This window comes from Lactuca sativa, chromosome 4 (assembly GCF_002870075.4).
Source record: "Lactuca sativa cultivar Salinas chromosome 4, Lsat_Salinas_v11, whole genome shotgun sequence".
Classification (NCBI taxonomy): Eukaryota; Viridiplantae; Streptophyta; class Magnoliopsida; order Asterales; family Asteraceae; genus Lactuca; species Lactuca sativa.
Window position 1 is genome coordinate 167584462 of NC_056626.2, and position 15022 is coordinate 167599483.

At 34.2% G+C, this 15022-nt stretch overlaps 1 protein-coding gene across 3 annotated transcripts; it reads left to right on the top strand.

Annotated features, from left to right (window-relative positions):
- Positions 1-255: 255 nt before the first annotated feature.
- LOC111889049 (protein EMBRYONIC FLOWER 1) lies at positions 256-6509 on the top strand. Of its 3 annotated transcripts, none has more exons than XR_006190738.2 (6): positions 256-405; positions 2072-2254; positions 2373-2629; positions 2716-4043; positions 4127-5476; positions 5839-6509. XR_006190738.2 is itself a non-coding variant. In XM_023885182.3 (5 exons), the coding sequence occupies exons 2-5, from the start codon at positions 2085-2087 to the stop codon at positions 5342-5344; spliced, it is 2973 nt and encodes a 990-aa protein (XP_023740950.2). In that variant the 5' UTR covers positions 256-405; positions 2072-2084; the 3' UTR covers positions 5345-5738. The 3 variants fall into 3 exon arrangements, 1 of the variants encoding a protein (XP_023740950.2); XR_006190737.2 differs by having other exon boundaries at positions 5858-6508; XM_023885182.3 differs by lacking the exon at positions 5839-6509 and having other exon boundaries at positions 4127-5738.
- The last annotated feature ends 8513 nt before the right edge of the window (positions 6510-15022 follow it).

The window sequence follows — 15022 nt, forward strand, 5'->3', positions numbered from 1 at the left end:
CGTGGCATCTTTTGGACTTATCCGACAATACCAAATGACTAGAAAATTGACCAGTCACCTAACATTGCGCGTGAGAACGGGGCGCGTGAGCAAAATTAGGGTTTAGAGATTTAGTAATTGCGTTAACAAACAACTAGCACTCACCATTTGGATGACGTGGTAGTTTATAATTGGTTGCTTTTTCACATACTTTACACGTTCACTGTGTGTTTTTCTCTGTATACGTGTATGATAGACTATAGTATATAAAACGCCTTGCTGTTTCTCTCTCCAGAAACACACACTAGGACAGCCTTCTCTCTCACTCTATGTTTCTCTCTCTCTATTTCGCGGAAACCTAAAGTGGTGACGACTAGGGTTTTCGGGAGTTTCGCCATCGAATTACTCACAAACGGCTTTAAATCTGTAAGTGAATTTTTGGTATTCGGATTCGTTTCTTGATTCTTCATCTAGTGATGGTAGTTTCAAGTGTTATTGTTGAAGATTTCAAGTTCAGATCTGTTGGGTTTTTGCTTGTCGGTATTTTGATTTGCTTTTGCTTTTGTTTTTTTTAATGGAAATTTTATAGCTGGTGATCTGAGCTCGCTCTCTAGTAAATTTTCTTGGTAATTTCTGTTCATTTGCTTTTGATGTCTGATTTGTTCTATTGAGTTCGTATCCTTTCTGGGTTTTAATTTAAAGTTCATTTTATGTTATTTCTTGATTGAACTTCTGACACCGAAGCTTACGTATTCAACCCATTGTATAAACCCGAAATCATTGTATGTATGTAATTGTGCGGGTGAAACCATATTTCTATCGTAAATTTGGGGTTAATCGCATGAATTTGAATTGGGTTTTCTCGAGAACTGTACAAAGCTTTATCCTTTTCATTTACCTTTTTTAGTGGGAGCGGCGGGGAAAGAGATAACCCTAATTGATTGGTTGACTTGATAATCTTTTTTCTTTCTTGTGTCGGTGTTTGTTTACTCTATTTATTTCTCCATCTACGCTTTCAAGTTCTATGTTAATTTTCTAGTCTACCATTTCCTTTCTTGCTAGGGTTCGTTCATCTTTTTGGATATTTGCACATATTATTTTTTGATGTTACCTTTCGGAGTTGTATTAAATTAAAGCTTCGTACGCCTACTGCTTAGAGACACAGGTTGGGCGCGTTAGTTAAAAACATTTGGTTTCCTTCACACTCATAGGGTTTCATGATTCGTCTACTAGGTGTTGTACATGTGATGTGCTGGAAGAATTTTAACTTTTTCTCACTAATTACTGTTCCTTGCTTTCTATTATTAATGTATGTGACTGGGCAAATTGAGTTTGTGTAACTTTGTTTTCCTTTAGCTTTAATTATGGCATTGTTTCTGGCTTTCTGCATCATCGTTTCTTGTGCAATGCTGTGCTACCTCACAGTGAAGTCGTAGCATGCATCTGGATATCACTTGCTTATCATGAAAAGACTATGAACAATTGAACATATGTAGGAGCTTTTTCTCTAAATAATTTTTACAATCTCTGTCTGATGAAAGTTAATTTTTATGAGTGCAAGTCAATTTGTCTGTGGTCCACTGTCTCTAGTCAAAACGTTTGACTAAATAGATAATGCAACTTTTAAGGTTAAATTCTGTGGTTGTTTCTGGGGTTTTGTAGGTTGAACTAAGCTTATAGCTAGCAGCTTAGAATTACAGATTTGGTTTGAAATATTAATTTGGTTTCATCAAGTTTTATAAGTTTTACCAATTTATTTTCTTCTGTTATGATATATGTGGCCATGGTTAACTTTAGCTGTAATAGTCGAGTTTTACTTTGCATTTAATTAACCATGGTTTAGATTTTATACTATAGTTAACTTTGCAATGCATGGCTTTCTTGTTTCTGATATGACAGGCTGGTCATTGTCAAGGAAATTGTACATGCATGTTATATCATTTGTAGGCTCATTATGACCTTACTATGAACACACATAGCCTTCATGCAAACCTAAAAATTTCTACATGTTATCAATTTCAAGCCAAAGCTTTCATGGACTTGCTACAACATGCATGAGAGTTTAATCACACTTGATGCTCTCTTGTTACAGTGATATCTTAAACATGAATAGCCATGATGAAAAGAGAATTTTCCCAGTAGATGCCGAAGGGAACAATGCTTCTTCTGTACTAAACTCCTGCAGCTCCACCATTAAGATTGATTCATTATGTATCAAACTTGGCTTTGTCAAGGAGAAGGGTGATGCTGAAAAATGTAGCCATTTTTCTATAAGGTAACTCTTCCTGTTTGATCCTGCATTATATATTCTGAAGCAGGTTGACAGTTGACTGCATTATATACTTCATTCTCCAGTATTTAACAAACTTTATTTATTATATATATTCTCTCAGAGGTTATGTTTCTGGGATGCGTGAAAGAGGTAGCAGCAACTTCTTACCTTTTGCTGAAGCACTTCCTCCTATGGATGTGCCAAATTTTAAATATTGGCTTTGTCAAAGTTGTGTGCATAACTGTGGAAATGCAAAAACCTCACATGAGACTCCAGTAGTCTCTGTGTGTGATCAAAGTATGATCCGATCATGTGCAAGGTCTTTCCCTAAACAAGACTGTGGAGTAACAGTGCTCCCTTTTGGTGAAGGCACTTCAGGTAGATTCCATTTTATATATTAGTAAATACATCAATATTTGACATGTCATTTTTCTGTGTATAAATAGTTTTCCTTGATTCATCAGGTCTTAAATCTGTTGATAATACGAAAGATGATGATGATGAAAATGTCCTTCCTGCTTTTGGAGTTGATAAAAGTCAACCTTCTCAAGAAATACCTGTTGATAATGCAGTTCCTAAAGAACCAGTTAAAATTAGTGACACCAATGTTGCTTCAGAGGCAAGTGCAGGTTTATTATGTAGGAAAGAGAGCAATGATAGGAGAGATGATGAGTATCAACAGCAAGACAGTGTAGTAATAGAGACAATAACTGGTGTTGTTGGAACTCCAATCCGATCCAGTCAGCAAAATGATCAATCAAATGGACATACAAGACGAAAGGCTCGTAAAGTGCGTTTGTTGAAGGAGTTGCTGTGTGGAAATAATGAAATCCAGCAAAAAGAAAAGGAAAATTCTAATACTGAATTGGATCCAGAACCATGTAATCCATTGCCAACTTCTTCCTTTATCAAAAGGAAAGTGCCACATGATCAAGATCAGATACCTGTTGATATAACCACTCCTGTGAATGCTTTTAAAAAAACAAAGACCTCTAAAGGGAATGCAGTTGCAGTTGCAGTTGCAAAAACCACCATTGTTGATCAACATTTTAAAGATCAAGAAGCCACTGAAAGTACACCAAACGATAATAGGACTCAGAAGAACTCCAATTTTGATAAGGTTAGTAGTGATCCAGTAACTGCATGGAGGTCAATATTCAGTGATATGACTAAAACAGACAATCATGTTACTACTACTGCCACTGGTGCTTGTAAACCAACTAGTGATATCTCAAAAGACAGAGGAAGCGGACCCCACTCAAACTTCATGGCCCCACCACATCCGGAGAAAAAGTTAAATTTTTCTATGAATATGTCAAAAAATCCTCTCAAAAGTAAATCTTTTGGAGAGGAATTATATTCAAGGAGAGCAAATGTAGATGATTGTTCTAGACCAAAAGATCTCAAGGCACATCCGGAGAAAAAGTTGAATTTTTCTATAGACATGTCGAAAGATCCTCTCAAAAGTAAATCTTTTGGAGAGGAATTATATTCAAGGAGAGCAAATGTAGATGATTGTTCTAGACCAAAAGATGGCAAGTCAGAAGCGGAATTAGGACTTAATCTTTCTCTAAATCATGACCCACAAACACTCATCAATCGTCCTCTCACCAATGATAATCATAGAAAAGATAATTTGTTCTTTGGGGATTTGAAATCAAGAATTCATAATTGGATTCCATATGATTCAAAATCAAAAAAAGGATCAGTTCATGATGTCAGCAAGGGACATGCTACTAAACAAGTACAGCAGCCCTATACATACGGGAGTTGGTCTGGACATCAGAAATTGGTATGGCAACTAATCAGTATTTTTTTGTAATTTAAATGCTTTAATGATATAATATGTTTGCTTTAAGTTTATGTTGTTTATAGGATTTTTCTGATCCACACAAGAGGAACAATGGAGTTAAAGGATACCCAGATGTAATGAGGCCTTATAATCGTCAAAGAAAAGGACCAATGGTGATGTTGGGGAGATCAGATGAAACTGAAGTTGTTGAACTCATGGCAAAAAATCAATACGAGAGAAACTTATGTGAAGCTAGAAGTAGTAGTAGCAACAACACTTTCATACCAAATGTATCAGGTTTACATAATATCAACATTCACAAACGTATGACATCATCATCATCATCATCATCATCATCACATCAAGACAATCTCCACCCTTCAACGAGTGAGAAACCCAATATGGGTCCCACCACCATGAGAAATCAAGCTTCTGGATTCTTCAATCAACAACTTTTTGATTTCAATGAGTTTGATGGAAATTGGAGACACAATAACTCACGTTACAATTGTATACCAATACCAAAGAAGAAAAAGAAAACTCCACCCCTCGTCTCTTACCAGTTGATTAAGCCAAGTCTTACCTTTGGATATACAAAATGCTCAGAGAAAGATAATGAAAAGGGCATCATGGATTTGGATCTGAATGTTGTGGCTCCAAATGTTATTGAAGAACAAAACAGTTTCCAATCATTAAATCCGACATCATCCAAACAACATCATCCGAAAAAGATACATTCGTTAGATTCTTCATATCCAAATGAAACGATCCCTGCGATGCAATTACTTAGTCTAATGGATGCAGGAAAGTCAAATCATCAGGTGAATAATACAGATGAAAGAAAGCTTCCAAAACCTCTTTCTCCTTGTTACACTCACTGCAGCAGCTCAAACATGATCAATGGAAAAACAATACCAATACCCAATGTTCAGTTCCCAAAACCGAGGTATCTCCAGTCATCTTCATTTCCTTGTGGGTTTCAAACTGGTCAAAATGTTAAGTTGACTTCCAGTCAATCAAGAGGTATGTCTTCAGCTTCTGTTTTCAGACCACAGGAATCTTATGTTTTTCCTGTTCCATGTCATGTGAGTGAAGATCGAAGTGAAGGTGTGGCTTTAAGAGATAGAATTGAGCCAATTGGGATTGAGATTTGTACAATTAACAAAAACCCAGCTGATTTTAGTACACCAGGACCCGAAAATCTGTATATGATTAGTGTTGAAGATCTGGTATTCAGAGGGGAGAAGGGAAAATCAACAACAGAAAATGCTAATGGACCAAAAAGGCAAAAAAGATCATAAATTTGATGACAGGTTTTGTGACTTTTACTGTCAAAAGAGCAGAATAATAAGGAAAAAAGAGAGAAGCATTTGTGACATGAATACTTTTTAGCTAAAGTAAAGTTGTTAAGTTATTGCCTTTATGGTTGACAGGTATGGCCTTACTTATACTTAATTTATTAAAAAAAGAAAAAGAAAAATAGTTGTAGATATTTTAAAGTTAAGGTTCGTTTTTCTTGTAATAGTTCATAGAGTTGTTTTTTTTTTGTTATCTGTTGGGATACTGTTGTTTGAGAGTGTTGTTTTTATAGTGAGAGTTTGAACTTGAGATTATGCTCTGTTATTTATGCTTTAAATATGAGGAGTTGTGTAAGTAGGGTTATCAATAAACATTTGTTACATACCTGTGCCTTCACTGTTTTTATTAAAATTCAAAATTGTTTATTGGAGATTTTAAGTAAGTCTGTTGTCTTTTACCTTAGCTTTTTTCCATAAATTACTCCAATGCATTGCAGGTTATTGATAATTTTGTAGGTACTATTCTCACAAAGCCGTATAAAGTAAAGATGATGTATTGACTTGTACATAATGCAGCAAAAAAGTGCATTTACTTCTGGATTTTCAGCTGTGGAAAAGGCTTTAGGTTCCATGTGCTTTACAGGCAAGAATTCGGAATCTTTAGTTCAGAGATCCAAAGGTCTTAAGGCGTATTCTCAATTTTAGAATTATATGTATATGAAGGTTATTTGTAGAAAGTCATACTCCATCCAATTGTAGGGGGTGCTTCATTAGAAGATTTCCGACATGAAATGTGACTCACAATGGTGAAATAAGGAGGGTGAGGGTGGTGGTGAGTAGGGGAGTAAACATTAAATCAGATGCTTGTAATAAAATTGAAATAAAAAGGACAAAAGTATATATGAAAATATTGTAACAAAAGCACACACACAAGTGGAGCAATGACTCATACTACCCCACTAGCTTAATTTAAAACCTACCCTCTCATACAACCCATCATGTATTACCTCACACTATTCAAACAATTCTTTTCCGGTCATCATCTTCTCTTTGCACCATAAATTATGACGTTTCCCACTCTTCTAATTGTAACTGTCAGTTGCCTCCGTTTGGATAGGTCCGAACCATTGTAATCTTCATTTCCTTAATTCTTTGGTGTCGACACCACTCCCAACATGTTTATGTATGCCTTATTTTCTTTTATCATTGATCGGACCAGCTCTCTTAGTTTAAGACTCGTAAATGTGCAATACAAATGATATAATTATAAAGAATCAAAGTAAACAAGAACAATACATAATGTTATGTAAGAGTATAAACAATATATGAGAGAAACATTGCTTAATTGATATTCGTAATACTTAGACATGGACGATTATAAAAGGAATACATCACATACACACACAAACATGCGCAGGAAAAAACACATTGTGTTTGTGTATATATATATATATATATATATATATATATATATATATATATATATATATATATATATATATATATATATATATATATATATATATTAGGTATGAAACTCGTATAGTACATCTGTTGACTAAAAAAACAAAATATCAAAGTGTAAAATTAAATATTTTTTAAAGTAAATTTTGTAATGAATATAAATATAAATAATAAAGAAATAAGTAATTCAATCTAAGAAGAGATGTTACATGTGCGAGTTCACTGATCATCGTTTTCCTTCATTCATCAATAAAAAACGACGAAAATCATGATCGATTCTAGATTTAAGATTACTCACACGAACACGTTAGTTGCATTTAATTAATTCTATTTTTGTTAGATCAATTACATAAATGAGTTGAATCAAGAACATAATGCTTTGTCTTTTACATATTTGGTTTCTTTAAATTCATCTTTCAATTCACGAATACAAAACGATATTGTTTTTGTTTATTTTTAAATTATACTGATTCATATAGTTAATCGATATCATCCAATGGATTTTCTGAATGAAAAACGTGATTTATAAAAGGTAACTGGTATGTACTATGTTTTAGAATGTTTAGGTCAAAAAAAATCCATTTTTTCAACTAAATATTGATTTTGGTTAATCAAAGTTCATAAATTTGTTAACTGACCTAATGATCAAACAGAAGAAAGAAGTTTAGGATCTAATTTGTGGTCTATTTTTGTGATTGATAATTATCTTTATAGGAAATTGGAAAACTAAACGCCTTACAGATATTTGATGAAATGTCTAAGAGAGTTCATAATTTTTTGATAATGTGCATATTTATAGGTTTCAGTGTTATTCATAGTCTTTTGGTTTGCTTGATGATTCAACTTGTTCTATAATTGATGTACGTATGATCAAAATATGTGTCTAGTGGTTCTTAAATGTTATATAATTTGTTGAATTGGTTTCCTTCTAGTGTTCTGATCTATTATTTTGAAATTGCATGTCATAGTGATGATCGAGGGTAATTTTCCAGATCACGAACCAAAAACGTTTTTATATTCTAGTTTTTTGGTGATATGTTGATTAACACTGAAAACGTTGTGAATATGTGTAATTTGTTTTATTGATATTGACATTTATATTGAAAAATCAAAATATTCTCTAAACCAATTGATTATATGTACTAGTTTTTCAAATCATAAACCAAAATGATTTTTTCTTATATTTTCTTGCTAGTGATGTTGCTATTGTATGGATTACATATGTCTATAAGCAGATTCAGTGTGAAAATTAATTGACATAAGGGTTATCAATTAATGAAAAAGGAAGCCTTACAAATGTTTGATAAAATTTCTAAGAGAACTAACGATTTTTGTAGTTGTTTTCATCTTTCATAATTTAATTTTTTATTTAGTAGGTATATTTGGGATAGATTTTCTTTTAGTGGTGTGCATATTTACATGTTTTATGTTGTTGGTGTGATCTTATGGATGTTTTGATTATTCAACTTGCTCTATAATTGATTTTTTTGTGTTCAAAATTTTATGCATGTATATGTTTATTTGTAGTAGCCTCCATCAGGTGGTATGCTTTGTATTGCATAAGATCTTACATTAGTTATCTTATAGAATTAGGAAAGATGTTTCATAATTAAGTTATTCTATAACAGTGATGGTCTTCATTAAACTCTAATTCTAGAATGTTACAATAAATATTGATCAGAACATTACATGGAATAGTTACTTAAAACATAATAATGAAAAATGTCAGACCATCAATTTTGTTATACATGATAATATACTTTAAAAGACTTTATGTAATGATACTAACTCTTGTGTTATATTCTTTGTTTAGATCAAGATTTAGAAGATATAAAATCTTCATATATTGGATATTGATGATGATACAATTGGAAACAAAAAATAAACAACATAATGAAAAATATAAAGGTATTTTTTCTTATTAATAACTTCTTTATAACCTAGTTTTTTAAACAATGAAATATGGATCTTCATTAGGAAGTATTGGATCTTTATGAGGAAACATTAGATCATCATCAACAAATATTAGATCTTCATCTTCCTATAGACATGATCCATTTGAGCATAAATCAAATGGAAATATATATATATATATATATATATATATATATATATATATATATATATATATATATATATATATATATATATATATATACGATTCCATATTTATGTATAAGTTTGTATGTGCTAGCCTCCTTCATGGTCTGGTTGGTTTTATTTGAAATTTCATGTCATTGATCATAATTGAGGGTGTATTATTGCTCACGAGGTTCATCTTATTTGAGTTAACTTCCATTTTTGCTTGGTTTAACTATGTAAATTGGATCATTTTCATGGTTTATGACATTTTTGAATCAAAATTGTTGGTATTAAGTCCTTTTTTACATACTTTATGGTTTATCACATAAATGAACCATAAAATTATTGGAATCGGAGCATTGTAGATTTACAGACCATAACACAAGTTTTGGATCATAATATATTTAAATCTTAATTGTTTTTCATTTTGTCATTAATTTGTTATAGTCTCTTAGATCAGATAAAATGATTTATTTCTTTATCACCTTATTTGTAGCATTGGATTATAAAATGGTTAGACAATAAATTGTTTGGATTGGAACATTATAGAGTTTAGGATCATAACATGTTTGTAGATTTAAGATTAGAGCATTTGTGGTGTTTTGGATCATAAACTATTTGCATCATATAATTTTGGATTAAAAAATCAATGTAATTATTTGGATTTGGATGATAAAAGTTTTTGGATTAAAATGTGGTTTTTTATCATAACAATTTTTAGATCATAGTCGATAATGGTTCATAAAAAAATGTGTGAATAATGAATAATGTGGAAATGCTTATAGGTTTTACAATGCACAACTAAAAAAGTAGACTATATAGGTTTTTGATGTTTTGATCATATTAGATCATGTGCATCATGATATTAGAAAGTATAATGTTAAAGTTATGTAAATTTTGGTCATTATAATGCATGAATAATATTGTTGGAATACAGAAAGACATTTTAAATGATAACATAGTTGTAGATTTCGTATGGTCAATTTCTATGATTGGATAAGTCTTGAAAAGTCTGAAGTTATAATTAGGTATAATATAAGACTATAATGTAATTGTTTTAAACATTTGAACATACAATGATCCTTAAACTATATTTTGGATCAAATAATAATGATTCATGTCATATTTTTAAGTTATGATCATATTTTAAAAAATAGTGTTTTGGATCACTCACAAAATCATGATCCAAATAGTTGATTCATAGAGTTTTATGACCCAAGAATAAAAATATGAATAAATAAACGATTAGATAATGACTATTGCATTAAAATGGACAATTATGTTATGTATATCCATTTATACAACCTAATCAACATGATCCATAATTACGATGACCCCTAAGAATAAAATCTAAAACATGTGAATCATAACATAAAAGTATGATGCAAATTATAAAATATAATATATACAACTACTATGTTTCATATCAAAAAATGTGTTACTAAAAACTAAAAAGTTACATTAACTGTAGCACCTGGTTTTTGGTATGTATTTTGTTATTAAATCTTCATTTATTTTTGCGTTTTTGGCCTTGGACTCGGCGAGTCGAAGGACTGACTCGCCGAGTAGAAGCGGGATGAGGCGCGGGGTTTAAGATGCGGACTCGACGAGTCGAGTCCCGGACTCGGCGAGTAGCCGCTGTTTGGACAAAAACCCTAGCCGTTTTGTGAAGATCTAAGGCTTTTTGAGTGATTCTTGTGAGTTTTGGTCTCAAGGAAGAAGGAAGAGAATAGAAGGATCAAGATGGGACTGAAGGATTCGAGTTTGGTTCATCATTTGCAGTCTTTGGAAGGTATAAAGTCTGAACCTTGCTCATTCTTTTGTTAGATCCCTCTTTGGGGTAATTTAGGGCTTTTATAAGCCATTTTTTGGTGGCCAACCATGTTTGCAAACATGGTTGGGGGTTTGGGCTTATGTATCATGTCATTTTATGAGCCACAAGTCAGATCTAGGTTGCTTTTTTGCACCAAGGAAGGCCCCATGCAACAAAAGAACCATTTTAGAGCCTTTTAAGCTCTAATGTCCCATGCATGCACGTAAAGTTTGTAACTTTACGTGCTAGATCGAGTTTGGGGGCCTGGATCTATCATTTGGTTAAGTGTTGTACATCAGAAATCGAAGTTCTTAGTAAGGAATGTGATAGACTCGGCGAGTCCATTCCTGGACTCGGCGAGTCCAAGGGTTTTGGTCCCATATCAGTGAGGGTCATAAGGACCAGTTGAGTGTGGAAGGGTTTTAGGAGTCCCGGGGAGTGACCCAACGTTCTGGACTAAGCAAAGTGTTATGGGAATTCATGGTACTCGGCGAGTGCATGAACGGACTCGGCGAGTCCAAGACAATCTTCATGGAACTCGGCGAGTTGTTCATCAACTTGACGAGTCGAGGACAGAACGTGTTCATAGGATGAAGAGTAACTCGACGAGTTGTTCATACAACTCGGCGAGTCAAGTCAGGACATGAGTATCAGTTGATGATGACCTCGACGAGTTGTTCATACAACTCGGCGAGTTGGATGTGGATTCATTCGGTGTTCATTTAGAAGGAAAACTCGTCGAGTCATCGCCTAACTCGATGAGTAGAGACAGGTATGAGGTCTGATGGAAGGATAGGGACTCGGCGAGTTGACGAGTCAACTCGGCGAGTCAGGTCAACTAAAAGTTGACTTTGACTTTGACTTTGACTTTGACTTGGTCAAGGAGTAAAATGGTCATTTTACCCTAAGGGTAGATGTCAGTTTCTGACTATGCGTTTTGTGGGAATTTTAGCCGGAGGATTTCCAGAGCAGCAGTGGCAGTAGTCAGAGGATTCCCGCACAGTTCAGCAGATACGAGGTGAGTTACCTTCCAGTAGGGGTGGGTCTAAGGCCACAATACCGACCCATAATTGGGGAGTATTTAGAAGATTATTGTCTTTGTGATGATTTAACTTGGTCTGGTATGCGTTGGGTTATGAGTCATATCTGTATGATATGTCACATGATAGGGATAGTTTCCCTGATAGTGGTCCTTAGGACCAAGGGGTAGGCTAGTACCTGGATATGTCTGAATGTGTGCTTTTATCTTGCTATCATATGCTAGTGGTAGGGGGTGGAATAGTCCCCAGTCACCGGTTGAAAGATACCGATGACGGTTACCGGTTGAAAGATACCGATGACGATTACCGGTTGAAAGATACCGTTGACGATTACCGGTTGAAAGATACCGATGGTATTATATGGTATGTGGTATGATTGGGGAACTCACTAAGCTTTGTGCTTATGGTTTCAGTTTTTAGTTTTAGGTACCTCTTCATCCAAGGGGAAGGAGTCGACGGCGTAGCATGGCATCACACACACACTCACATATGATTTCCGCACAGTGTTTTTTGGGATTGTACTCTGATATGTCATTTGTTCATGGTTGTGGGTTTCAAACATGATACTTGGTTTTGAGATGACGTGTTTATACAATATTTCCTAATGAATGTTTTATGAATTAATTAATCAAAAATGAAATTTTTGGGCTTGAATTTTGGGATGTTACAAGTTGGTATCAGAGCCCTGGTTTGAGGGATTCGGACATGCCCTCGGGGGTGTCTGGACTCAATCTGAGGGGCTAAAAGATTGATTTTATGAAAGACAAGGTGTGTGATGCATGCGACCGACCGGGCTCCAGCACTACTAGAAAAATAGCCTTTCACGACGTGCAAATTACGACACTCGTTAATATATGTTACGCAAACGAGAGTGACATTAAAAAAGTGTCATCACTTCAGAAAATTTAAGGATTTAGGTCACGCATTATTGTGTGCCTTTAAATTAGTGTCAAAAGAAAAAAAAACTAAAAACACGGAGGGGGTTGTACCTTAAATGCGCGCCCTCTATATGTGTCGCTTTATAATTTTAATGAACGCGCGTTCCTTAGTTACAAGCGGGAAAAGAAAAGCCAAAAAATTAGAAAAGCCCGCTACCCTCCCTGCCCTAAGCATTTTCACGCATCTTTCATTCTCCTCACACTGTTGTGCAACTTCTCAATCAAAGATCGAAGGTTACGATTTCATCTCCATCTCTCGAATTCATCATCTCAATCAAGAAAAAGGGCTTCTGATTTCCATTCATCTACTTCATCGTTGCTATAATTTCACCTTCTTCATCTCTCTGCTGTTATTAAGAATACTCGCTAACAGTGTGAGGAGAAAAAACGCAAACAATGAGCACCACCTCTCGAATTCATCTCCATCTCGAATTCATCATCTCTATCCCTCCCTGCCCTAAGCATCGGGCTGTTTTCTAGTAGTGAAATTAGAAAACAGTGTGAGGAGAAAAAGGGCTTCTTCATCTCCATCTCTCGAATTCATCATCTCAATCTCGAATTCATCATCTCTATCCCTCTGCTTCTTCCCCTCTTAATCCAGCTCTTGGTTCATGGAACTAATTTGCAAAATCCCGCCTAATTTTCTTACAGGTGGTGCTCAATCCATAAAATATTCGCATCATCACGAAGCAAAAACGCAAAATCTTCTTCATTCTCTCTCCTCTATCCCTTCCATAGCCGCTTAATATTTCCTTTTTCACTGTTTCAGCATATCGATGGTCTGAAATCCAACTTCATGTCAACTATTATCATTGCGTCTTCATCCGGTTATCAGGTAAAATATCCACATTTGAGATTTTATTCACAGTTTATTTGTTATTTAATGTCTGAGCTGTGGTTGAATGGTCTTGAACCTTGAAGCGGGTAGGGTTTTGGTCTATTAGTTACAAAGTGCCCGTTCACAATATTTGACAATCAAGCGACTCGATAGTTTAAATTCGTTGGTATTCGAGTCATCGTGTGTGCGATATTTTGTCAATGACCTTCGATGTAACGAATGAAGGCAAATAGAAAGTGATCAAGTAAGGGTAAATATCCTCTTGATTTTTTTAAACATAAACATAAACATAATAATAATAATAATAATAATAATAATAATAATAATAATAATAATAATAATAATAACAGTAATCTAATATTGACCTTGATATTGATCCAGCTGATGGAATGCCCTATGCTTAACCTTTGTGAACATCCTTGCTGGTCCTCTTGTCAAGGGTTTTCTGATATGGTACTCTCCTGTAAATATATAGTGACAATAGATATTTCTTTTGTCTAATTTTTTCATTGATATGTGGTATTGCAGGTTATATCACTGGACAACATGGTTGATAGGCTTTCTGATGTTAAGCTTCAGCCAACTAAGGTACTGACTGCTATATGTGGCCTGATTATGTTTCTCCATTTTCCAGGTCAAATTTTAGTGTAAAATTGGTGGTGTTATTTAAGGATAAGGTCGTTAAAGCCAATGAGGTTTTAGTTGCTGGTCATCAACCACGCCCTATCATGGAAACCATCATTGTAACCCTTTTGTATCTTGCCCTGCATAGTGAGAAAATTGAGTTGGAGGTATTTAAATCCTTTTAAATTTTATTGAACGTCATTTCTTGTGAAAAATATTCACCACATGTTCTTTTTTCTTATCTGACTGATTTAATTTTTAGTGAGGCACTACAAAGGCAAATTTGTGTAGAAGATGTGTAATAGTTATCAAGTTTTTGGACTGATTTTTCTTTGGTGGGGATATGTATGCTTCTGTTGACCTTTTAAATTTCATGCAAGCTGTTTTTATGATCTGTGTTATTGCTGCTATTGATTCCTCCCAGAGGTACTATTCTTGTACTTATTTGCCGACCAACCAAAGCCTTTATACTTATTGCAATCACTTTACTGCAGGGAGCTGGTTGCTGCTGTACTTGACAACCTTTCTAAAAAACTACAATACAACTCCAAATCAGAGGTTTTTTTTTTCAGTTTATCTTTAATCCTCTCACTAGCTTATAATACAGATTGATATTGATTGTGTCATTCAGGGACAAAACTGAGCTATCTAGACTTTTTTTTTGTGAATAACTAGAAGTAGCTGTTTATGAGGTTATTATACATCAAGGTGATTGAATTTAGCTGTTTTGTAGTACATTGGAGAGCTTATTGCATCAATTATTTTCTTCTGGGTCCAGTGTGGTGTAAGCTTGGCTGCATTAGTTGAGGTAATATTAACACAACTATTTAATGGAAGACATTGTTGGATGTACATTTAATCTCATTTGGTCTTTGCAGACAC